Source organism: Idiotropiscis lumnitzeri, chromosome 5 (genome assembly GCF_059441095.1).
Source record: "Idiotropiscis lumnitzeri isolate Australia: NSW breed Sydney's pygmy pipehorse chromosome 5, RoL_Ilum_1.0, whole genome shotgun sequence".
In the NCBI taxonomy this organism is placed as follows: Eukaryota; Metazoa; Chordata; class Actinopteri; order Syngnathiformes; family Syngnathidae; genus Idiotropiscis; species Idiotropiscis lumnitzeri.
In genome coordinates, this window is record NC_142395.1 from 18,073,297 (window position 1) to 18,098,354 (window position 25,058).

At 40.3% G+C, this 25,058-nt stretch overlaps 1 protein-coding gene across 1 annotated transcript in view; it reads right to left on the reverse strand.

Moving 5' to 3' along the window:
* Positions 1 to 291: 291 nt before the first annotated feature.
* LOC148337121 (protein kinase C-binding protein NELL1-like) overlaps positions 292 to 25,058 on the reverse strand; it is a 140,141-nt gene continuing 115,374 nt past the window's right edge. The window contains exons 15-20 of the mRNA XM_088296939.1: positions 16,842 to 16,937; positions 11,293 to 11,433; positions 5,870 to 6,063; positions 2,708 to 2,884; positions 2,245 to 2,469; positions 292 to 1,545 (exon numbers count right to left, since the gene is read on the reverse strand). Coding sequence (XP_088153065.1) covers positions 1,495 to 1,545; positions 2,245 to 2,469; positions 2,708 to 2,884; positions 5,870 to 6,063; positions 11,293 to 11,433; positions 16,842 to 16,937 — 884 coding nt within the window. The 3' untranslated portion in view covers positions 292 to 1,494. The remainder of the gene's footprint in view (positions 1,546 to 2,244; positions 2,470 to 2,707; positions 2,885 to 5,869; positions 6,064 to 11,292; positions 11,434 to 16,841; positions 16,938 to 25,058) is intronic.

Below are 25,058 nucleotides of genomic sequence, written 5' to 3' on the forward strand. Positions count from 1 at the left end.
TGAGGTAAATCCTGCTATTGCGTGGAGTAAATCAGTGTGTTTAACTTCACTACGTATTGCTGAAAAACGTTTACGCTTCGTTTGACAATTACCAAGAGCAGCCGTCTTCCTTCACATCCAAACGTTCAATCAGTGGTGGATGGTCAAGGCCTCTCTCTCTCTCTCCCCCTCCCTCTCTCTCTCTCTCTCCCGCTCTCTCTCTCCCTCCCCTCTCTCTCTCTCTCTGTCTCTTGCTCTCTCTCTCCCTCTCTCGCTCTCTCTCTCCCCCTCCCTCTCTCTCTCACTCTCTCTCTCTCTGCCGCTCTCTCTCTCACTCTCTCTCTCCCGCTCTCGCTCTCTCTCTCTCAAGGCCGCCAGAATCAACCATGCGAGCGTCAGTGTTGTGTGAATGAAGGGGCTCTTAGAGTTGATAGACAGTTGCGATAGCCAATCACATGACGAATTGAAGGTGACGAACGTGTCCTGTGATTCGATGCTCACTTGTGAGAGGAAAGCGCTATGTGAATCAACAAATCCATACCAGACAGTCTTAACCAGTGACTGTTAGAAAATCTAAAATATATTCTTGCTTTTTTTAACCCACAATGGCCGAAGGAGGGAAAAAGTGTGGATTTGATTGCAGATATAATTGCAAGGCCATTTTCATGACAGTCCTTTCAGGAGAAGCGAGCTCTCGTGAGCCGAGGTCATCCAACACCCAGTAGTGCTTAAGTGTGTGTCTGTTTATTATTTCTTCAAGCCGTGTGATGGTATTATGAGAGGTATTTATTCAAGTCGGACGACGTAGGACTTCACTGAAGGCCAACGTGTGAATTGCACGACCTGCCACTGCATCCAATTATCCCTTTCCCCACATTATGAGTGTCCTTTAAACTTAAATATTGCTCTCAGTAATTATCTTTAAGCATATTGATTCCTTTCTCCACCAAAAAAATTGGTGTTTTGGTGGGTCACACTGTTTTCTAAATTGGTCGACTGAAAACGTCCAAACCGATCAAGTGATGGCAACAATTATAAGTGCTTTTTTAACAATGGCCGTGCATTAAATATTGTATAGAACGTCTACGACATTCCAGAAGAATAACTCATTGACCTCATTACCGGGCTAAAACTCTTCATGACATCTCTCAGCATCTTGTGTCTTGGTTTGGTGCTTGAGAGATAATAGCCAAAATATACAGTGTGCCGTGAAACACAAGAAAAGATGTTACATACAGCAGGGATGTGAGTAGCTTCAGCCTTCGGCTCCTGCCGAGCTACTCGCAGTCACGTCCCGCCAGCAGAGTTTCAGCTGGGGAAAAAGTCAATGTCTCAACCAGTGTGTGTTTGTATTTTCGATACACACAATGGCATACACACGAATGTGCAAGACTTAGTCCAAAAAGCCCCTCAAGGGCTCAGTTGTTTAACGGTGAGTGGGGCGTGGCGGCCCTGTGGCGAAAGCAGGAATCAGGGAAAGGTAGTGAGAGAAAAAGGTCGAGAAGAAGCAGAGCCTCAGTTGTTCTGAAGGCAGTCGAGATCCAACGAACAGCAGACGTTTCCATTCTGTTGGGCATTATTGGAGCACAAAGAAGAGGTTAGCATCAGCAACCCTTATACTGTTAGTACAGTTTCTACGTTAATAAGTGAGTAGTTATCGTATAAATTCAATGTGGAAATATATATATATATATTTTACAAACCCCAAAAATTCTGCAGAAAATGCTGATAAAAATTCATTATATGTTCCCTACGGGAGACAGGCGGGAAGAAATATTAGAAAATACCCCAAATTCAATGACCGTATTTTCTGATTATATATCCTTTAATTTTCTCCAAAATTGACTTAAATCGGCCGTATTTTAAGACAGAGGGTACTAATGGTGGCTACTGATATTAGCCACCGATACTACACCGATAATTTTACACAATTTTTTTGTTATTGCGTTAGAAACTATTTTTATATTTCAAAAGTATCAGTGGTATAAGTACTTGATTACTTGAAGAGTGAATACGCGTACTGGTATTGGTCTGAGAAAAACCCAACCCTAATTACAACAGTGTATTTACAATGAAATCATAAGCGCATTGATATTTTAATAAAGTCAAATTTGGAATAATTTCAACTGCACTTCACTAAGTATAATTGGTTTAGTGAAGAAAACTGCAACAACGTTAAATCATTCACATCGATGACTCCTAAAAAAACAACATTAAACTCCACTTAGGACACTTCAGCTCACTGGAAATGTTACTTTGTCTTACTTTACACATGCAGCTGGTGCAAGGCGAGTTGGGCATCTGCCAAGTGTCCCCGCTGAGGCGAGTGACGCCCGCGTGGTCCGAACACGTTTGTCGGATGTCATAGGACAGACTGTCAGCCAGGCAGGGGTCTGCGACGCAGCGTGGGCAGCATTCCCCCTCCGCCACTGCTGTGTACTCGCACATCAGCACAGGACAAACCAGAGGCCAGCAGTCCACCTCCCCTTCCTGGAAACACGCAGACACAAAAGGGTGGGAATAAAGTAGAAGAGCGATTGTGCGCTCCATACACAAACACCCAAAGTCAGCTGAGCAGCAAGTGTCAAACAAAGCTTAAGTCTGAGCTTCGTATCGATGAGCGGATTCAGTTACAACCCTCCGGGATTTGCAATGAAGGTCAGGTTTCATTTGCGTTTCCAATTTACATTCTGCGTATATGTGTGTGCGTGTGTGCGTGTGCGCTGACCATGCAGCGGCACTGCTGGCAGCCATAGAGCCAAGACGCGCCGCTCCGGTAGAGTGTGCGGCCGCTCTGGTCCAAACACTGGCTGCTGGGTCTGTTATCACAACTGGGACAGCAGAACAGATCCTCCTCTGGGTCTCCGCAGTCACATGGTTTCCTTCTACAATATGTCTGGCCATCCTGGAAAAAAAAACAGAGGTCACGGGTTCAAGAACATTGGAGGAGGGAAAAAATAAAAAGTCCTGCAAATTGCCTCAGCTGACTTGGCCAGTTCAATTGCACTCCATGTTGTGACAGCACGTGTCAACATATTTCAGCAATACAATAAAAAGCGATGATAATGTAAAGATTTAAAAAAATATATAAAGATGGGGTGTTTTTTTTCAGGACGAAATGATTACATGGCATTGTTTTTTAAAATTTATTTTGCATCATTTGTCAATAACCAGCGACTGAAAATGATTCAAGCCAGCCCAGCAATATATAGTATGCTGTGAGTAATTGCTATGTCGAAAGGAGAAATGCCTCTTCAGGTTCAGGCAAGCAAAGGTTTTGAGGCAAAATTGCTTGGTATTTGGAAGCAATAATTGTCGACCACAAAGCTCAGGTCCCTCTGGCTGCGGAGTTTTGTTTTTGTGATGGGAAGTGTTGGTTTTGCCTTCAACATACTTTTTTTTTTTTTTTTTTTAAGTTTTTATGCAGCAGGTCCTTGTTAATGTTGCTGCAGGCCGCTTTGCAGCATCCCTGATTACGTTTCTCTTTCTTTCTTTCTTTACAATCCCCTTTGAAAATAAATAGTTTGTTGTTGTGAATATGTAATAATTTGAGGTAATCGTACATTCATATGGGTTCACAGTATTAACGGATCTCGCGACTCAACTATACTTATAAAGCACTTTAAGACAACCACCGCTATCTGCAAAGTGCTGTACATGGATCAAAAATAAGTCATACAACAAATAATGAAACTAATAAATAATGAAGACAGTAAAAAGAGTAAAACCAAAAACCAAGTATTATGTTGAAAACAAACAATAGAATCTTCCAAAGAACTCTAAAATACAGAGGGAGCCAGTGAAGGGACGCCAGAGTAGGAGTTACGTGCTCCCTTTTACGAGCAGCAGCATTTTGGAGCAACTGGAGATGCTTGATGGAGGATTGGCTGACTCCAAAATAATGTGCATTATGATCATTCAGATGAGAAAGCTGAGCAGGGCGTGCTTTCCGTCCATTTTAGCGGACACTCCGGCAGCATCGGAGAGCCGAGAGAATGTCTCCGCGATTTTGAAGCCTCATTCTATATTCTTGGCGAGTTTCTTTATTCCGTCAAATGTGCCGGACTAGTTACAGTAATGAGACTCTTCTGTGTGGTAAGTCAAATTTCCAAGACATTTTCATTTCCACTTCACAGGAAGTTTTAAGTTAGCCCGAGCCGCACTGTACTTACTGAGGTAGCAATCGTTTGCCTTAGTAGGTGTTAGATGTGTAAGAGTGTATTGTGCATGATTATCTGTAAGTCACTCCATTTTTAAGGGTATTGTTCTTTTTCGGGGGCTATCCGACTTTTCGCTTTTTTTTTTTTGCCTTGGTCCTTAAAACCAACGTATAGCGAGGTATATTGACCGAATTTCTGGACAGTCTTCCACTCTACCTGCTAAAAACGTAATGGCTGGTTTTACACGGAACAGCAAGCACTGTCTGGCTCAGGGATGGCGGTGCAGTGTGGATATAAAAATGTTACAAGAATGGGCTGTTAGAAAATGTACGAGGGCCATAAAATCACTCTGCATACCATTAAAAGCCAATGTTTTATCTATGCATATTGTCCCGCTTCAGTAACCATGAGGCCAATTCTTACGGCCTTGGTCTTTATGTTTATGGTCTCAAGCCTGCTTGGGAATTGCAGCCAATGGTGGTATGCTCGCGATGCCAGCAAGTAAATGCATGCCGTCGGTTCAGCACTGGGTTGTGATTTTTCAGCAAATCCACATCAGTGCTGCCTGTTTACTTTTTGACAACAGCTTCATAATGAATGTAATTACTGTGATGTAATGACATGTTTTACATGAATTATTTATGGAATGTGATCAATGTAGCTTTTGTTGGAGATGTTCTTTCCGTGGGTTATTTGATTTGGTTATTTTGGTGCTGAGTATGTGAAGTGTGTAGGACTGGCTTTCTTCTTTGAATGGATGGCGTTGGCACACGTGGCACGTTGCGTCATGTCGTCGATCATGCAAAGGCTGAAATGAAAATAAGCCAGACAGCCTCCACACTTCACACTCTGCAGCCCAAAATGAAGTTGTTTACCTGTGACAAATATTTGACAGACTGCAAACAGACGACGTTTTTTTTTTTCTCGCTCTCCCCTGAAACGTAGCCTGCTTGATGCTTAAAGTATATAAGGGAGACGATTTTTACAAATTTTAAAAAGTTGTATTAAGTAATTAAATATGCATGTTGCAATGAACGATTTCTTGAATTCATAAACATTATCATGGATTTAGCATTACGCTTTGAGAATCTGCCAGGAGGGGCCAGCGAGACAGTGAAATCATGAAAATGACGCATAAGACGTCATGAGCCACATCTCTGACTTTCTGCCTACGATGTGTGCTCGTCGTGGTTTTTATTCGGATTCATTTAAGTTTCTCTTTTTGTAATACAATCAAAACTGAACTACCAATAGTTACCGACAGATTGTCATTGCGATCTTCAGAATCTGAAGAGTGATGTCACCCCGCTACTGGATCAAGCGGCCAGTGGGTGGACCCAGCCCATGAAAAAATTAATAAAGTTTTCCTCATCTTTTTCGAGGCCGTTTCATCTCGTTTTTACCCCAAGTAATCATTGGAATCTTATTATTTATGCTTGCACTCATTCTTCTTTTTTTTCATGTCCCATACACTTGAATGTTGCGCAATAATGTTGAGAATTGAGATAGAAGATGAATGACGATCTCATTCTTGAATTACTTGATCTTCAACTCCATTCCATTTATTGGTCTATGTTGGCATGGTCACACCTGTGAGTCTATTTATGATCATCATAAGCCATTTAAGTGGTAGTTTGAACCATTGGCATTGGACTGAAGTGAGTGAGTTGCAATATAGTTAAGACAGATCCAACAATGTCATCAAATGTGTAGGTGGGTGGGCTTTGTACCTTGCAGGAACAAACGGTGCAAATGTCGTAGCTGGGTTTCCAGTCTTCTCTGTTCCTTCTGATGCCCTCCTCCTGTGGACAGTCCCCAGTGCAGCCTGGACCTGATGTGCATACGCAGTCGTAGCTTCCTGGTAGATTCACGCACACGCTGTTATTCCAGCAGGTGTGCTTCTGCAAACTGCACTCATCGATGTCTAGGAGGCAGACAGGGAGCAAGTCACAATCCGAATGCAGAGATTTTGCTTTTGTGGATTGTCAATGTGCTGACAATCTGTTATTCAGTGTAGCAAAAACAGATGGGACACATCATACCGGCTGATGATTCAATAGGAAACTTGGCACATTAGAGCTTCAACCATTCACTTGCTTGATTGGCCATGACTTTCATTGGAGATTGCGTCAACAGTGCTCAAAAGTGTTACGGGACAGCACGGTTACTGTGTCACTCTTTCCAAAGTTTCACAATTCAAATGTGTTTAGCATCACATTTAATGAGAAGAAATGATCGGTTTCGCTTGTCCTCGCAAGGGTCGCGGGGGTGCTGGTGCTATCTGCGGGCAATAATTAAATTACTAAACAAAATTGAGATTTTTTTCTTTCATTACAAACTACACTATCAGTAGCAAAGCAGTTTTGTACCACTACAAACCACCTAAAGAGACATTACATGATAACAATTAACATTTTTAACTGAGTATTATCATGTTTTTCTCTCTCTATGATTTAGCAGCATTCAGGTGGCTGGCTCGGCTCGGCTGTAATGTTACTCATTTGCCTTTTCTTTCGCCAGACCAAATGTGACATCCTGCCCAAATTCTGGGGTGAGCTTCATCTGCCGTTTGAAGTTCTGCCACTTTTCGCCTCGTTAATTGCAGCACTGATGTCAAAGCAATCTAATGCTAACGCAAAATAAACAAAAAAAAACAGAATGTGTGGCGCATTGGCCCGAGTTCTTCCTATTCAAGATTCGGTTGGATTTGGCAGGCGAGGCCACGAAGACGACATGAAGCTTGGCTCATGTTGTAGCCATGACGATGCGCCGTAGCGCTGCTCAACACATTCGGTGATTGTTTGTAGAATCAAGTTTGCAGAATAAATGAGCCAGAGCACAACAGCCCAGCGGAGAATGTATTGTTCCTCCCACAGACTATTTGCATACACTACATAAAATCCCCATTAGTCGGTAGGACATGCACCTCTGCTGCTGAAGGATTAATGCTCGTCATGCTACATTCCGCCAGAAGCTGCCGCTCGCAGATGACACACACCCAAGAATGCAACACAAAAGTCATTAGGAGAATGCAGCTGAGCACAGCCGACCAAAATGGAAAACCTAAAAGTCAGAAACGAATGCGCCAATACCATGGAATACATATTGCATGTGCACTCAATACAAATCCATCGAACTGTGTGAGTACTTCCAATATCCAAACGCTCGGTATTTGCAAATCTCAATTATGTTTGTGCGGCGGGACTCCATATAGAAAGGTCAGGTCAATTACAGTCAACGAGAAAGGGATACCGACATTATTATGCAGGGATACGGAGGCTTTTTCGAATGCATTATTCTCATCTTCGTGGAAAACCTTGCCGTTATAGCCACAAGCTTTCGGCATAATGGATGTATTTGGAGATGCGGCCCATGTAGTTCTCAGTCAAAGCAATAATGCAAAAGCAATGCAGCTTACAGCTGCTGCCATTTCCAATATGTGAATATGCAGCAGAACACGACGCTATTCAACATCCCGCGATGCTTCAAAATGAACTTTTATTCAGGCTGCTCAGCTCAGTTCACTTGGAGAAAAAAAAAAAAAAGAAACATATTTCCCCAAAATGATGTTCAATACGGTGTGCCGTTCACTGGCTGGTTTGCACAATGCTTAACACATTTGCACGAGGATCATTCAAGGAAGGTTTATAAAGTTTGGGAATTGCCAAAATAACGTTTTCTGTTTCAATAAAAGCTATTACAGCTATATGTGGAAGTCACTTAACCGAAATGATATTGTTAGTGCCAACATATAATCCATCCATTCATTTTCTGAGCCGCTTTTCTTTAACGATGTCAGCCAATCGCAGGGCACACAAAGACAAACTGCCATCCGTGCACACACTCATACCTAGAAGCAATTTAGAGTGTCCAATCAACCTGCCATGCATATATTTTGGAATGTGGGAGGAAACTTGAGGACCCGGAGGAAACCCACATGGACATCCAGTAACCAGAGCTGGCCATTTCGTCCCATTTTGAGGATGAGACGTTTTTAAAAAAGGACGGACAAAGCAAGGCCTGAAGTGGGTTTTCATCCCTAACCGGGTCAAGTACCGCGTGTATAGAATTCAAATATTTGCACTCGGAGCAGAATGAAAACTTGTCACGCTGTTGTGTGCACAGGCACTAACTGAGAGTTCAACTAAGAGCGAGCAAGAGCGAGAGCGTACAAAAACACAGAAGTGACACACGCGGTGCATGAAGAAGCAATTGAAAGCCCGTGGCGGTGACCTCACTCGTGAAATCTGTATTTGTTGGCGACAGACAAATAGTAAGGTAAGTTTGTGAGCTTTTCAACATGGGGGTTGTGGGAGTTCTTGGAAAGTCACAGGAGGGTCAACGTTTTATTATCGCCTGAGAATTATAGGGGGACTCAGATCGTGCCTTGACAGCCGGTTTAATTTGAGTGTGTGACATTTGCTACCTCAGCCCGGTTTCTACCTTTTATTGTATTTGTCCTTGCACATTCAAGTCTATAGTCCTGTTTTAGTTTGAATTCCTCATTTAAAAAGGTTTTTCCTCATAAGATTGCAGGGTAAAAGTTTCAGCTGTCTACTCGCGTGGACTGAATAGATGGCAACAACGTTGAAATGCCAATATTTTGAGGGCAATGCCTCAAAGCAACATCCATCCATCCATTATCTGAACCATTTATCCTCACGAGGGTCGCGGGCATACTGGAGCCTCTCCCAGTTGTCTCCGGGCGGTTGGCAGGATTGGCTCCGGCCGTCCGAGCGCAAAGCTCCCGGCAGGGGGATCGAGAAACTCTCAAGTAGTTAGCCGTGAGCACACCAATCCTGCCAAAAGTTATTTTATTATTTATTTTATGTTTTCATTGTTTCGGCACCGCACTATGGCAATAGCGGCTTTCTATGCGTTTGTGTTTAATCTTTATGTGTAGCACTTTAATACAGCGATGTTTTTTTTTTGTTTTTTTTTTATAAACTAAGCCATGTGAGTCTAAGTACACATGGAAACAAGAAGCAAACACCAAACTAGAAATAGCTCATCAAATCAGCTCAGGATCCTTTGATGGCTTCACCATTAATTGGATAACGCTAGCAACCCTAAAGCTAATATGTCACAACGTAATAACGCAAGGCAGTGATTCCCAACCTTATACTGAGCCAAGGCACATATTTTGAGTTGGAAAAATCTCACTGCACACCACCAAATAAAAATGTCACACAAAGTGGATATGCAAATTTGTTTGGAAGATTGTTTACAGTATTTGTTCTGGATGTCACTATAAGTCACTAGCAAAGATGGATTGCATTATTTGGAGTAAAAAAAATATTTTTCTGACAAATTCAGGGAAATTTGATCATTTATTAATGTGTCCCGGCACCGAATGGGGCGACACCAAATAACTTAACTGAAGACTTTTACGCAGAACCAATACTTGCATTAATCTTATACTTCAGTACTTTCCAATTATAGTTGACGGAATTAATATAATTTGATTCATAAATTCTGTTTTATGTTCAGTACCCCAACATATATGGTGGATGTCAAAGATGGCCGATTGTCCTCCCCCGCGGCCGGAATGGAAAATAATGGAAACCTAATCAAGTCTCATTGATTGTTGCTTGCTTGCAAAGGCACTGATTTATGAAAGTATTGAATTCTATAAAATGCAGAATTGCACTGGACTGTGGCTGTAAAGCAAGACGGTTCTGTATTTGAATTTTGCCTCTGACTTTCCAAGTAGTTTTTTTTTTTAAAGAAATGCCTATGCCTGAGGAGGAATAACAATATCAGAGACAGGTGGCATGACCGACAATGTGTCAATCATTTGCCTGTCACCTTGGGCTTCCGGAGATTTGCTGCAACTATTTTGGAATATCCATCCATGCACTACGCAAACATCCTCATTTGCTTACAACTTGCGCATAAGACATGCAAACACAAGCAGAGTGTAGGGGCATGGCTGACCATTTACAACATTTATGCTCGTACATTTAAAAAAAAATAATTCAAAATCAAATTTGGTGTTCTAGTTACTTGGTATTACAAAGAAATCATGTAAAAAATAGCGCAGCCATGGCCAAAGTCGGCTTGTTTACAGTGCTAACGCTAGCTTGATATTGCTAGTGCTGCTATATTGTTGAAATTGAAATTGGTTCTCTCTGACTACTTTTTTTTTTTATGCAAACTCCAATTTCAGTAGTGTAAAATCGTTATCTGTGTCGAAATGTTTGTCATAAGTGCCAGCTTATTGGTTGACTGCTGATTGCTCAAGGTTGTACCTATTTCATTCCCGTTATACTGTACACATACTTTAATGTTTTTGTTTTTGCTCTTCTTTTAATGAAGAAATATCATCCTGCACTGAGGAAATGGCTTCTGTGGAAGAATAGACACTAATGTCTTAAGGGGCCCTCCATTGTATACAAAACAGTCATCTCACGCTTTTTTGCAACAACAACCTGGTAATAACTCAAATCTGTTTCCCTCCCCGATGCATCTTTGAAAAGTATCATGTCCTGGCCATAACATTGTCAAAAGTGACGTTTTAAAATCACTGAGCATCAACTGTACACCTGCTAGAGAGGAGTTCTAAGCACAAATGTTATTACAGAGGTGTGTTCCACCATTACTGTCATGACTGTAATGAATGAACACTTGGGCACTTATGTGCTTTCAAAGATGAGAATTGTCAGTGTCTTTAAAACCAATTTCCAAGTGTTATGTTTTCAGTGTGATGAATGCGTGGAAATGAGTAGCCGGAATGTTCACGTTTTGTATTAAATGACACGCTGGTAAACAGCCCCAAAACTAAACTCAAATCACAATCAGTGGAATCGGAACCTTTAAGGAAATGAATTCCATTTCTGTGACTCGTGACTGAGCTTGGTTGCCTGAGTGCAGCATTTGGCATTGCCATTCTCGTTATTCCGTTTGTCAGTTGCAACCGTCAAACTGGAAGCGGGACAAACACGTGCACTTGATTTTAAATGCAGCTCACAGCCACGCATGCCTCCTATCAAGTAGAACGTGCGAAAGGATCACAATTAAGAGAGACAATGAGAACGAGAGGAAAAGTATTCAAGATTTTAATCAGATCTCCAAAGATATAACCATCTGCAGGATCTGGTGAGCGGTTATTTGAAGTGGAGGTAAGAACGTATTAATCTCGGTGTGTACTCACCAATGCATGAGCTGCCATCAAGCAGATAGGAGCCATTGTCATGGAAACCAGTTCTGCATTCACAGTGGTACCAGCCAGGGAGGTTGACACAGCGGGAATGGTTGTGACACTCAATCAGGCCTTCTGCACACTCGTTGATATCTGAGCGCACACACACACACACACACACATGCTTGGAGAACATGAAACATCTGTGCTGTTTGGTTGTCTTGCCTGCTCGCAACAGTGGAGGCTAATCCCATCAAACTGCCAAATACTGTCAAAAGAGTGGCGCTGCACATTGAGATGCCACCCATCTCTGTAGCCTTTCCATCGCAGCAGTGATGAAAGCACGCGTGTATCCACTTTTACCCAGCTTGCTTTGTTTCTCTCAAGTGGAGTAAACACTTAAGCCCAGCCCAGAGGCGCTAGGTCTTAGCTCCTTCTCAAGAGAGTAAATCTCTCTCATTCATTATGTATCATGTGAATTCTGCTGCTCATCTGCAGTGCTTTCCCTTCTGGCAATAAAACCACAACCTCCAGTCACACTGTCAATTGCTTGAATGCAAGCAGAAGCCAAAAGGACAAGGAAGTCCACATTAACGTCCATATTTGCGAGGGGTGAACCGAAGGGGTGACCCGAATGTTCTATGCAGAGCTCGGCTCAGCTACAGAAAAGAGATGAGCCGTAATTGGAAATGGTGAAAAACGTGAGAATTTTGCTTCTAAACTCATATTCCACAAACGCAAAATTCATCAGAATGTCACGTTTAGACCAGTGAAGGCACATGGAACATTTTATTGCAAAAGATTTTTGGGGGGGGTTGACTTCCCCTTTAAGGTTCGACTAGTTTGGAATATACGAATTGGGTGAAGCATGATGCATACATGTAAAAGTCAATGCCTTTCCACGACTACCAATTAACACATTAAACTTAAAATACTGTATCCAGCCCTTGATAAGATAACTTTTATTATTATTTATTTTTTTAGTTTTGTGTAGAGTAAGTACACTGCATCACTAACGGAGACGCTCAGTTTAGTTGGTTTGGTGACACAGCAGTGCAACTGAGCCCATTCCATTGTGCAGCTTCATCCGACTTTGGTGCAGGCGGCCTGGATTCACTTTGCGATCAGTGATGAAAGTGAGTGTGCAGGCTTGCAGGGTGTGAGTGTTGACGGCTGTCTCTATTTGAGCCCCGGGGGTGATTGTTGATCAGTCCAAGGTTAAGTCTGCCTTCTGCCCCGAGAGGTTCTGCTCAACGCGACACAGGGCAGGACAAGCGGTATTGAAAATCAATACATGCGTGGATGGCGTGCGAGTGCAACTATAGAAGGCAGATGCGAGAAGTGTGAGTTCACAGACAGGCATTTATCAGCATGCTCCAGAAAGAAAAAGAAATCATCAGAAAAATATTGAAATTTTCAAAGTTACAAAATATTCCTACAATGTCGACTATTGATCGAAAAGTTGCGTCAACTTGTCCACATACAAATCTGTATTCGCACCTTAATTATTGAAGAGAGAAAACAAAATATAAACAAAACAAATCAAGATAGATTTGGATTTTTTTCCCCCAAATATAAATCAACAATCCTGTTTACCCTGGCACATTGAGAGGATAAAATGTTGACTAATTGTATTTAGATATCCCAAATGATACATTGTCCTGTCAGAAAACACATGAAATATTTTTTTCAATTAGGGAGTCCAGAGTTCAAAACCAAGACGGTGAAGAGGCATTTAGCCGTGATGCTGCATGCAAATAAAATAAGCTAACAACAGAGTGTGATTTTGTGAAATATACAACTGAAACCTTTGTTCTACTGCTGATTATCAAAAAGAGAAAAAAAGGCAGCCTTGAACACAATATCCTTCAAGTCTTGAAAAAGTCTAATACGGGCAACAGCGAATGCGCTCAAATCCCATGTTGTCCAAATGAAACACAGTGCAAGCAAATTATCGTAAAATGTTTATGAGAAGAGTCCCAGACTTTGAAAACACAACAAGGCACTTGGGTCAAGCTCTTTGGATACCTTACTTTTGTCTGTGCTGTTGGCCTTCTTACACAGTGCAGTAATAATATGTGTCAGATGCCTGGGGGGCTGCCCTCTATTGCTCCCCCCAGGTCAGCGATGAATCAGAAGATTCCCCCTCTGTGACTGACTGCTGGCTGAAGGCAACTTGTACTTCCACAAATAAACATCACCATGTGGTGGGCTTGAGTGTGATTTTGTGCAATATACAACACACGGAGCGTGTTAATGCCAGAGAAACTGCCAATAAAGCAGAATGAAGAGAATTTGACAATATTGAGTTTTTTTTTTATTATTAAGTTAGTTTTAATGAGTTTTCAGAGTGGATTTGTTTTAGTTCTTTGAAAAATACATTTAGGTCGTGTTAGTATTAGTTTTTAAGAAAATTGGTGTTTTGTGTGCAAGATTAGAAAAACACCACAGTAAATACAAAATATTCTATAGTAACAATTCAACAAAAATATTATTTTGTTAATACAGGGTACAGTTTAACAGTCCACAGATTTTGAATTACATTAAGTGCAGTGCACAACACTGCTTCTAAAGTTAGATGCATGCGTGGAGGCACCCTAATTAAATAAATGCCATGTTTGCCAACTTTTACAGCGGATTTATGGCTTGAAGTTTCGTTGAGAAGCATTAAATCTGGTTGTTTATATACGGTATGTATATATATGTATTTCTTATGTATTTTTTTTATATATAAACGTAAAATGTAGTTTCAGTTACTTATTTTTGTTAAAAAGCATTCTCGTCTCAATTTTATTTCATGAACCCATTTTTTTTTTTCAATTTTAGTTTTAGTTATTTCGTTAGTTTTCGTGAACTAAAATAACTTTGCATTAAAGTCAAAAGAGCTCGAGACTTGAGGCAGTCACTTCCTCAAAAGAAATATTGCCAGCCAAGTATTAACAGCAATTTACATTTCTGTGACTTCAGTCAAGGTGCTGAACATTCAGGTCAGCTCTTTATATAATGGCAAGAATTGTTCATGTTCTTTTTGAACCTCTTAATTTAAAGCTCAACGTCATCATTTCAATGATTTCCCTAAAAATACATAAACATAGTTCGGTACCTTTGAAGAAGCCTTCACAAAAGCAAAGCGACATCCACTTTACAGGGAGTACACAAGCTGCAAGGCAGGAGTGCGTGCACCAGCCTTCCAAATAATAACAATAATCCAGCTGTACTCGCAAATATCCCTTTTCATCTTTTATGAAAAGAGACTCAGCCAAAAATGGTTTTCACCTCCAATACAAAATGTTACCAACTGAGCTCTGCTATCTTGCAAGAAAAAAAATCTCAGCATTTATTTTCTCTTCTCCATATTTCATCCATTTCTCGTTGAGAAAATCCACGTTACTTTTTCTTTTTTTATACATGTTGAAGAAACAAGGATAGATGTGTATTGTTGCCGTGCCTACTTTATTTTTGTGCAAAGCAGATTTAACGTATTACTGGAAATATAGAAAACATCTCAGAAAATTTGTATATCGTCACTGTCAGGCGGACACGACTTTTTTTTTTCTTTTTTTTTTAAACTTTAAATTGATACGTTGCGACAACCAGGTTACTGATCGTTAATGCGGAGAGTGGTTAAAAAAAATGCAACTCACTGACCGCTGCACACTTGATTAATTTCTATCTCAGAAAGAGGAAGGAAAGAAGTAGCTTTACATTTATCTCTGTTTTCTTCTATTAGAAACCACTCGGTTCCTTCTGCAGGGCATCATTTCTGCTCCCCATCAGTCGGTCTACCCGAAGGGAGGCGGCATGTGAAGTCTTTATGACAGTTTAAACTGTGAAGGGCTCTAAATTTTACTTTAGCTGGGAATTAAGCCATGCAGTTAAAATAATCAGCGAGCTCCCAAGAGACTCCCTTAGCTCACGCAGTTTCACATTTCTGGCCAAGTCCTACTAACCTACTAAAATAAAACATCATTAGGGAAATATCACATGGATTTGCAGTACTGTGAACTTGGACAGATATGAAGTTTGCTGCTCATAAAAAAAAGGCTGGCATTCTTTTCTTGTTAACATTGCACCAACGGAGATGAAATTGATAGTTTATTGCGTCGTAGGTTTTGAATATAAGATCATTTCAAAAAGTAAGCAGGAGATAGAAGAGATCAGGCTTCAGTCACCGTAAAAACTAAACAAAAACAAAGAGAGTAAATAAAAACGTGCATTACTTCGTACTTATTCTTGAAAACAATGGCACTACATCATTTCTGTGGATTTATTTTTTTTCAGTTGCATGATTAGTTTTCTTGTTTGTTTTAGAATCTAAATGTTTGCGTTAGCCAGACACACTTAACGGTAAGTGGAATTTGTGATGACGTGAGTGTATTTTCGGGACTATAAGACGCACTTCAAATATTTTAATTTTCACAAAAATCAATAGTGAGCCTTAGAATCCTGAGCGACTTATGTCTAATGGAAGTTTGACTTATTTGCTGTCTGATGTTTTTCCCTTAATGTGCAGTAAGGCGCCTTATAACTCAGTGCAAAAAATACGGTCCCTAAAAGATTTCACAATTTCATGTGACAAATATGTGCCCGTTCCTCAACTAAATCCAGTTTCTGTAGAAACCATTCAACAAACCTTAATGAAAATGAAAACATCCTAATGCAACTCAACTACAATAACAACTAATGCTATCGTAAGCGTGAACATTTTCACATGTCTGCCTGGAAGGAATCTCTCAAGGTTAGTTATCTCACAGAATTTTAGTCTGTTAATTTATTCCTCATTGGGTCTTTTTTGCCGTGCATTTAGATCTGAACTAAATGTCCTGTCAAATACTCTTGCTTAATATTCAAATGATTTTTCTGATAATGCCTTGTGGTTCATGTCATGGATGATTAACATAAGATGTATAACCTGAGGGCACAGTACATACCCTGACGCAGTTGAACAAAAGAGACATGCATGCAGATGTATAATGTTAACTTCCTTTTTGTCAAATCCGTAGATAAAAGGGATCACACGTGTGGTGAGAAGGATGTGAATGGGGGCAGTGTTAGTGTGATGGCGTCAGAGCACATCGCAGCGTGGGGCACTGGGGAATTCTGGGGTGTGGGAGGAAATTTTATTTTAATAATCTAAATTTGATCTTTTTTTAAAAATATTTATTCATTTGCAATTACGGACATTTTGCCTACATCACACCAATACGTTCAAAAGTTAAGTACGGTTGGAAAAATGTTATTAATATGTCTGTAATGTTTGATTTCTGTTTGGCATTTTTTTTCTCCATAATGCCACAGGGAATGCGCATGTGCAATTCTACACTTGCATACTTAAAAAATGCTGTTTTTAGCATTTAGCCTACAAGCACTTTCAAAAATATTTGCCAGTATGTTTGAACGTCTAGTAATCCCTCGTTTATCGCAATTAATGAGGAACAGAACACCCCCTCCTCACCCCCCGAAAGGTGAAAAATCGCAAATTAGAGGTTGACGATCTAAAGTATGAGATCTCAACTCTCATCGATTAATCAACCGAACCAGTGGCCAGTTCTCGCTCTTACCTGTCTCGCAAAATCGTCCTGTGAATCCTGAAGGGCAAACACACGTGTTGGGAGACACACATGTCCCGCCACTCCTGCACCCCTCTTTACAGAAAGCTGGAAAGACAGGAAACAAGGAAGAAAAACAACTTTTATAAAAGATAACACTTGCAGCTGTCTTGGATTTTGCAGGCTAATATTTTCATCCTTCACTCATAAGCTATTACGGCCTTAAAAGAATTGTACATAAATATTGAAAGGTCAAATCTGAATACAGTGAGCTGGTGCAAATCGCGATCGATCAATACCAGATTGAGCCAGAAGCATTCCCAATTTAGCATTTCCTTGTTGTATATCGCAATATTCCGAAAGGTGTGTGCTTATGTGAGCACATGGTGAGTTGCTTAGACGTGCAGACGGTGTGAGGACTCAATATAGCAGCAAACAGAGAAACACAAAGCAGGCGGTTTGTTCTTCTTGAGGAAATCTGGCACCAATGTCCCCTCCCTCCCCTCACAAAACACAAGATGAGGAGGGTATGTCAGAGCATCTCACACGTCTAATTTAAAAAGAGGAAAAATTGAGCTCATTCAGAAGAAATGACTATTTCCAAATTTTAAGACGAGCCTTAATGGATTGAAACATCGAGTCATTTCTAGGTATTTCTCGCGCGGCCTCTTTGCTGTATGCGTGTTGTGAAGGCTCACAACAGAAAACCTACATTTTGACATCAAATCAGTCTCGTCGTTTAGAGTTTAATACCACTGGCTTTTTATTTGGATAAGTCAATGATTTAAAAAGTCTCTCATTAAGAGCCTGATTGCTTCTTTACTTATAAACCTCACACTGAAATATTAATTACACTTTATTGACTGAATCTATCTCCAGCACTAATTATCATTTCACCGCCATCAGCATTATGCCGCCTGTCTTTTCCAACTAATGACTTTCAAACACGGGGAGGGGGAAACCACAATGACCATCGTCATACTTGTGATTCATTATTAAGTGTATCTATACACAGCTAATGAATTGGGCTGCAGTAAAATTAATGTTCAGGCTTCATTAAGTCTTGTGATTTTCAATATGTATGCTACTTTGTGATGAAGTCTTAATTATAGCAATCTGTCTTCAGCCCGCCTCCTCATCTTCTTGATGAGGCTATGGATATTCAGTATTACTGTTGTCAGGGGAATATGTGACGGACAGACATGGGATGAATTCAAATGAAACGTCAATATTGGCGCCCCCACAAAGGAGTACGCTTCAATTTAATACCTGTCTGACCACTAACATTTTGTGGGGAAATATGAATAGATGAATAGACACAAGTTCACACTCGTAAACTACTTTGTCTTCAGCCAACACAGACTTTTTTTTTTTTTGCTGCGCGTGGTATTTTTTAACTCTTTGGACACACACACTCTTAGTTTATTTTCTGAATTTCTAAATTAATCACTGCATCTGAAAAATATCGCGTAGATATGTGTGTGTGTGTGTGTATATGTGTGTGTGTGGGGGGGGGTGGGTGTGGGGGGGTGGGTATGTGGGTGTGTGTATATATTACTAAACCAAGCTACACTACTTGAGAGATTCTTTGGTCTTAAAGGGGAAGTCAACCCCAAAAAACTCTTTGCAAGAATTTCTTCCATGCAGGCCCAATTGTCTAAACATGGCATTGGGATTAATATTGCATTTGTGGAATATGAGTTAAGTAGCAAAATCCATCCATTTTAAGCCATCTCAGGGGGCGGCCATTTTGTCACGTCTGTCGACTGAAAATGAAATCACAGTTGCGCAGGGCTCAGATAGCAACCAATCACGGCTTAACAGTTTTCTGAAGCTGATCTGAAGACGTCTCTGACATGGTTAAAAAAAAGTGGATTTTACGGCTTAACTCATATTCCACAAATGCAATATTAATCCCACTGCCATGTTTAGACTAGTGGACCTGCATAGAAGAAATTCTTGCAAAGAACATTTTGGGGATGACTTCCCCTTTAAGCGACAACAACTATGGGACTAGATTAGCTAAGGCAATCAAAGTGTCATCTGTCGCTTGAATGCCACTATATTAACGCACCAGCTGAATATTTGACTTTTCATTTTCTTTGCCGCCCCTTATCGTGCAGCTTTAATCAACTGCAGTTCCTTTCCTTATTTGCTTTCCATTTCTTCTCCTCTAGTACTACTTCCTGGGCTCCACTTCCATTACACATTGCCAGAAACCGTGTTACAACGACAAATAATGTGTTCTATGAGCATGCCTCCTTCATTGTCACTCCTGTGACCTCCAGTTAAACTATCTTGATGCTTAAGTGAGCCTGTTGCTGACTCGTGACTTCTCAAGACATGCTTATACTCACAGATTTGCTATTTGAGTTTCCCATTATGGGCCTAGATTGCTTTCCAGTGGGTGGTGAGAATGAAATCACTCCACTATGTGCCATAGCTAACAGCCCCGTTCACGGTCATTGGGCATCTAAGGATCCATCTCAGAATTAGTGTTGAAGTGAACAGCGAAAGCCAATGGGTATTGCACCAATTGCGAGAAATATCAAAAGTGCATTTTAATTAGAACATGCAAGAGAACTCGGCTAATTGCGGGCTTCCACGGTCGCACAGCTCATTGATGTGTCGTGTTAATGCTTTGTTAGTCTTTTGATAATGACACTATTAAAGGTTCTTTGCAAAAAAGGCAGGGCAGTACATATTTCCATGTCTTGGTATTGGGCAAAGGGACATTTTGGAAATTCAAAAGACCCCCCAAAATGTTGTGATTAATCGAGGAAATTATTTGTTTAAAGCAGAGGTATTCAATGAAAAGTCACAGAGGTCCATGACGAAAATTTCTTCCAATTAAAAGGTCCGAACCAAAGTCCAACTTCCCTTAATGTCTAGCCTATGTTCACATTTTTATATAGTTTCAATATTTAGTCATTTTCAACAGAGCGCACTTATATACTAAATATTTAGCAATGTTCCCATTAAACACCTTTGCCAGTCAAACAAATATAAGGCGTTTATTTCACATTCAAGAAAATGTGGCTCCAGGAATTTAAGGGATCCACTTCCAGAAAAAAACTGTAAAATATCTCCTGCAGAAATATATCAAGTGTTAAGCATTGAGTTAACATCTTTTACCTTTTTTTAATAAATCAAAGAGTTATCAGCCTAAAAAAAACGGAAAGCCTAATTAACCAAGTAAAACAGGTCAACATGTTCAGTACACAATCAATAAAAATGGCTGTCCTCATGAAAAACTAATTCAAAATGAGCTTTGACATCACTTTTTCTTTTGAATATTTTTTTAACTTCTCTTAATGAGAAAAATGAGTTTGTGACTGTCCTGCCAGTGACTTAAATCTGGGTTGGAACGGAGTCAGGGCCATTGGGATTTGGTAGATTATTTCACACATCTGGGCTTTGTGTTTTCCTTTAAATAATGTTTGTGCAACCACATTTAAGCACTCCTTCACAACTTCCCCATCACTTGAACGTTTTTTTATGTTTCCCCAAAATCCATGATACTTTTATTGAATATTCGTTTGCATGCCGCTGGGATGTAAACGAAAATGTAAAAATCTGTTGTACTGCACTCGAAGTTTGATGTTTTTGCATGCGCTCACCTCAAAGGTCAGCGGATAACTGTGCACAAAAGGGCGGTGCTTTGTTTCGTAGTGGCGCTTCGCAATGTTGCGGCGGTTTCGGAGCACATGATGCACACTGGTTTAGAATCGGCTGCAGCCAGAACGAAACTAAATTTCTCCGTCCATTCATTTAAAACAAGACGCATCAACCTCGCTAACTTTTTAGCAAGGCATACTGTCAGCAGCACTCTCTTCCGGTCTGCTGCGCAATTGGCAGTTGATCGTAGACAAAAGATTTGATTGGCTCAAATCAGTGACGCCTTTTCCGTATTAACTAGAATTGCAGCGCCAACGTTTGCGAATGCGCCCTGAAAAAAATCATCATAGATTGGCCATGGGTCCGGTCCGAATCATCCCGCGGTCCGGATCCGGACATTTGGTGATGCCTGGTTTATAGTAAAGTGGAAGTTAAGACAAAACAATTCTTTGCAATAAAATGTTTCATGTGCCTCCATGATTGTAAACACGGTTTACGATTTGTACTACGTTTGTGGAATAAGAATTAAGAAGACTAATCCACGCGTTTTCAGGCACCGTCCCCGACTGTTGTCGGAAACGGACAACCAAGTGCTTAATTCCTATTTCACAGACACAAAATTAATCATAATGCCGTTTTTAGACTAATGGGGCGGGGCACATACTGAAAAACACATTGCAAAGAAAATGTTGGACTTGACTCCCACTTAAAATAAAACATATGTACAAAATATGAATTATACACCGTATACAAATTCTGGTGCTGCATCTAATCTAAACATTGAGCATCAACAAAAAGAGTCCCTTGAGTAAGAAGCAATGCTATACATCAGCACAGGAGTTATATGTCATTGTGAGCCATTGAGTTTACAATGAGTGAATAAATCAATACTTGTAAAGAAGCGCTTGGCTGCCAGTTGTTTGTACTGCCGGAGGGACAAAACAGGCTCCGGAAACAATGACCACTCTGACGAAGGTCAGAGTCAGTGTAGATTGTATGGGTGGCTTGTAAACCTCACTGATGGCTTTGTTCGGGCGTAAAGCGCAGGTCAACTGCCTTCATCAGACCTGCCTCTTGCGGTTTATTTAGAAAAGAGTTAACCACAAAAACACTGCAGTCGTATTCAACAACAACAACAACAAAAGTCTTCGAACACACGCAGAACAGCAGTTCACCGGCGATCTTTTCCCACAACATCACATGTTATGCCGCTGTTTACATGACGATAAAGACCTGAGCCAGGCTGTCTGCGCAGATGAAAAATGCATTAAGAATGATTTTTACTATCATAATGCATCCGCAGAGGGTTGTGAGGGCAGATGATCAATACCGCTGACATGCCAATTTATTACCCCCTTGTGTTTTTTTTTTAAGAGTTCTTTCACAGTGAGCAGCCGCCATACATTTCAATCAATTTAAGGATGGATTGCCTTAAGCCAGCAGCAAATGATGGAAAAATATTTGAACATTTTCCATAACTAAGGCAAAATACTCTCTTAGGTTGAAGGAAGGTGTTTATGGACGCAATTTTGATTACCAAATTTTCCGGACAACAAGTTGCTTTGGAGTATCAATCGAACCAGCCCAAAAATTAGGTAGAAACATACACATGGAGTATAAGTCGCATTTTTAGCGGGTAATTTATTTTATGAAATGCTAGACACGAAAACATCATTTTGGAAGGCAAGTTATAACTTTGATAAAAGAAAAAAGAACAGGCGGAATAAGTGTGAGATATGCGAACACAATGAAGGCCATTTAGCCACGCGAAAAATAAACATGAACAGAAAAGGTGTCTAGTGTTCATGTTCATTTTTTTGGGACATCGCTATCCGTGCTCTTGGCAACTAACTGAGCATGAAGACGTACGGTAAGCTTCTCCCGCAACACGTTCTTCAAACAGGCACTGGCGAACGTATTTTTCTTTCATCGCAGTAGGAGTCTGCTTTTCGCCAGTCACTAACAAGTTTCTCATTAACTCTAAACTTTCTGTCTGCTGCTCAATTATGGTTTTCAGCTATAAAATCCACTACTCGCGCCTTGCGGAGTGCAGAATATGATTCATTAGAGGGGCATTTGTGTCCAGTCATTCTCAGTTTTCTGTGGGAGTAGGAGATATCGGTACATACGTCTAGAGTGCCCTCTTGTGGCTGTCTATGAAATTGATATTTTTTTCCATGTATACGTCGCTTCAGAGTAAAAGTCGCAGGATCAGTCAACCTATGAAAAAAAGGGCGATTTATAGTCCGTAAAATACGGTAATCAACAAGTTTGATCTGGATTTAGTTTCTTAGTTTAAATTAACAATCACAAATCTTTTCGTGACTTGCCTAAGCCTGTTTACTCCCCTTTTTAAATGTTGCCCCATTGAAAGGGACAAGCAGTTCTGGGGTACACAGATTCATCGTTCCATGCAGAACAGCATGCGAAAGCTGATTGCAAGTGGTCAGTTGAGTTGAGGTCAAGAGTCTGCCACAAAAAAGTGTTGCCAGCTCTTCTTGACTGTGAAGGGATGTGGAGAATGGCTTCTTGATAGCTACGGTATGTTTTGACATTTACTTCAAATGTAGCAAGCCTCATCTTCTCAGTGATGGAGATAACACCACTGCAACAATAGACAAAACATATTTTAAAGCATGAAGCTTGTTGTTTTGTTTATAAAATCTGCTACAGATGGGATGAAATCTTTCCACCCTAACCAGATGGGTGAAGTCGACAAAGATGACAGAGCGAAGCCATTTGTTCATGTTTAACAGGGGGGATAGAAAACATGCAAGATGACAACAACTATTTTTTTTACCTCCTTGTTGAAAGTCTGTAATCTGGGATTCTGACATCTTTTTTTTAGAAGTAGCAAACTGGATCAGGTCCATAAACTATACATTTGTGCAGAGACAAATGGAGTTTTTCATCTTACTGCAAGTAACACAGTATACATTCTGAAAATGAAAATAAATCATAAAAATGGATTTGTATAATTAAAGGCAAATTCTTAACAAGTTAGCAAATTTTATAAAAAAAAAATATTCAATGGCTGTGGAGAAAACATTTTTGATGCTAACTGCTAAAAAAAAAATTGCATTTTTTTCCAATAATGCCACTTACGCTTGTGTATTGGAAAAATGCAGAATGGAAATCTTGAACTGGAGATATAATAATAAAATATAAAAATAACGAACAAACAATGTATAGTAAAATGTAGGCCAAATGCTTAAAAAAAAACAAAAAAAAACATTTTTGCACGAGACAATACTGCCATTATGGCGAAGCTTTTAGCCTACTAGTACGTTCGAATGTACTTGCAAACACTTTCAAAGGCATTTATCTTTTACAACTACATTCCAACAAATGACCAATAAGACAATAAACATTTCATCGACTGCATGTGACTAAACATTAAGTGCGAAACTAGCCATTCCCATCACGTATGGATGATTTTATCTATTTTAATCTGAGCAAGAGTCACAGGGGCATGGAGCTATCAGAGGAGCAAGAGGGGAGGAACAGGGACGCCCTTGGCAGTCGGATGTGAGGAGCTTTCATAACTATATGCTGAGCGGCACGAGCGAATCCCTACGTCCAAATCCATTATTGAAACACGCACGCACACACACCGAGGTAGCTGACACCACAGTTTTCGGCAACCTCTGCTGTTTCACTGATAAGATGGCGTTTACCGCTGATATGCATGATGTCGTGCTGGAATTCCGTATGAAACATTCTGCCAGAGTCTGAAGGAGGGACACAAAACCTGAGCTGCATTTGATCCCACGAGGAGATTGGGATGACTTGTTTGTTTTCATTCCTTTGCGCGGCCAAATCAAAGATGTTCCAACGTACAGAAAAACATCGTGTCAGCTGAGATATGTCAGCAGATAGGGAACCGAACGGAGGGGAAAACTGGATGCAATATTTGCATTTGATCAGAATTATTTCATAAAATTTGTATTCTGTCTTATTGCAGGAAAAGGAGTCGATGAATGACACTGGAGTGCCATCCAGTCATCCTGAACGACAGCACATGGTCAAGATGAGGGATGGATCAGGCACGATGAGTGACAGACAATGATATGCTGTAAAAAAAAAAAAAAGTTGACAGGTAAGAAATCCGGATTGAGAGGCTAAAGATATAAAGACAGACTGAGTGTGAATGTGTGTTTCGCATGCAAAGCTAAACACAAACTTTACTACATACGTGCAGTCAATTTCCAAAATCCATTTGATTCAATGCACAAGGGCCTGATTCGATTTTTGATTCATGATTCACTGATTGATTTTCGATTCAATCAAAGACTTCAAGCAGTACCAATGTTACTTTTGTATGGAAGGCATTCTCAGAAGAACCAATGCTGCAATTAGAACAAACGTATAAAATATTCATATTGACATAAAGCATTGAAGCTAATGCAGTGCCATTAATCATGTTCGTTTATTAACATGACCTGATCAAAACAATAAATACATCTGCCTTCTTGCTTTTTGGCGCCAACGTTGCTGCATCCACCATTTTGTTTTGATACGCTACTTTCACAAAGTGACAGGATCTCACGTGATGTGTGAAGTCATGTAAATTTATGGGGAAAAAGGGTTTTATGAGTCGATATCGGGCTA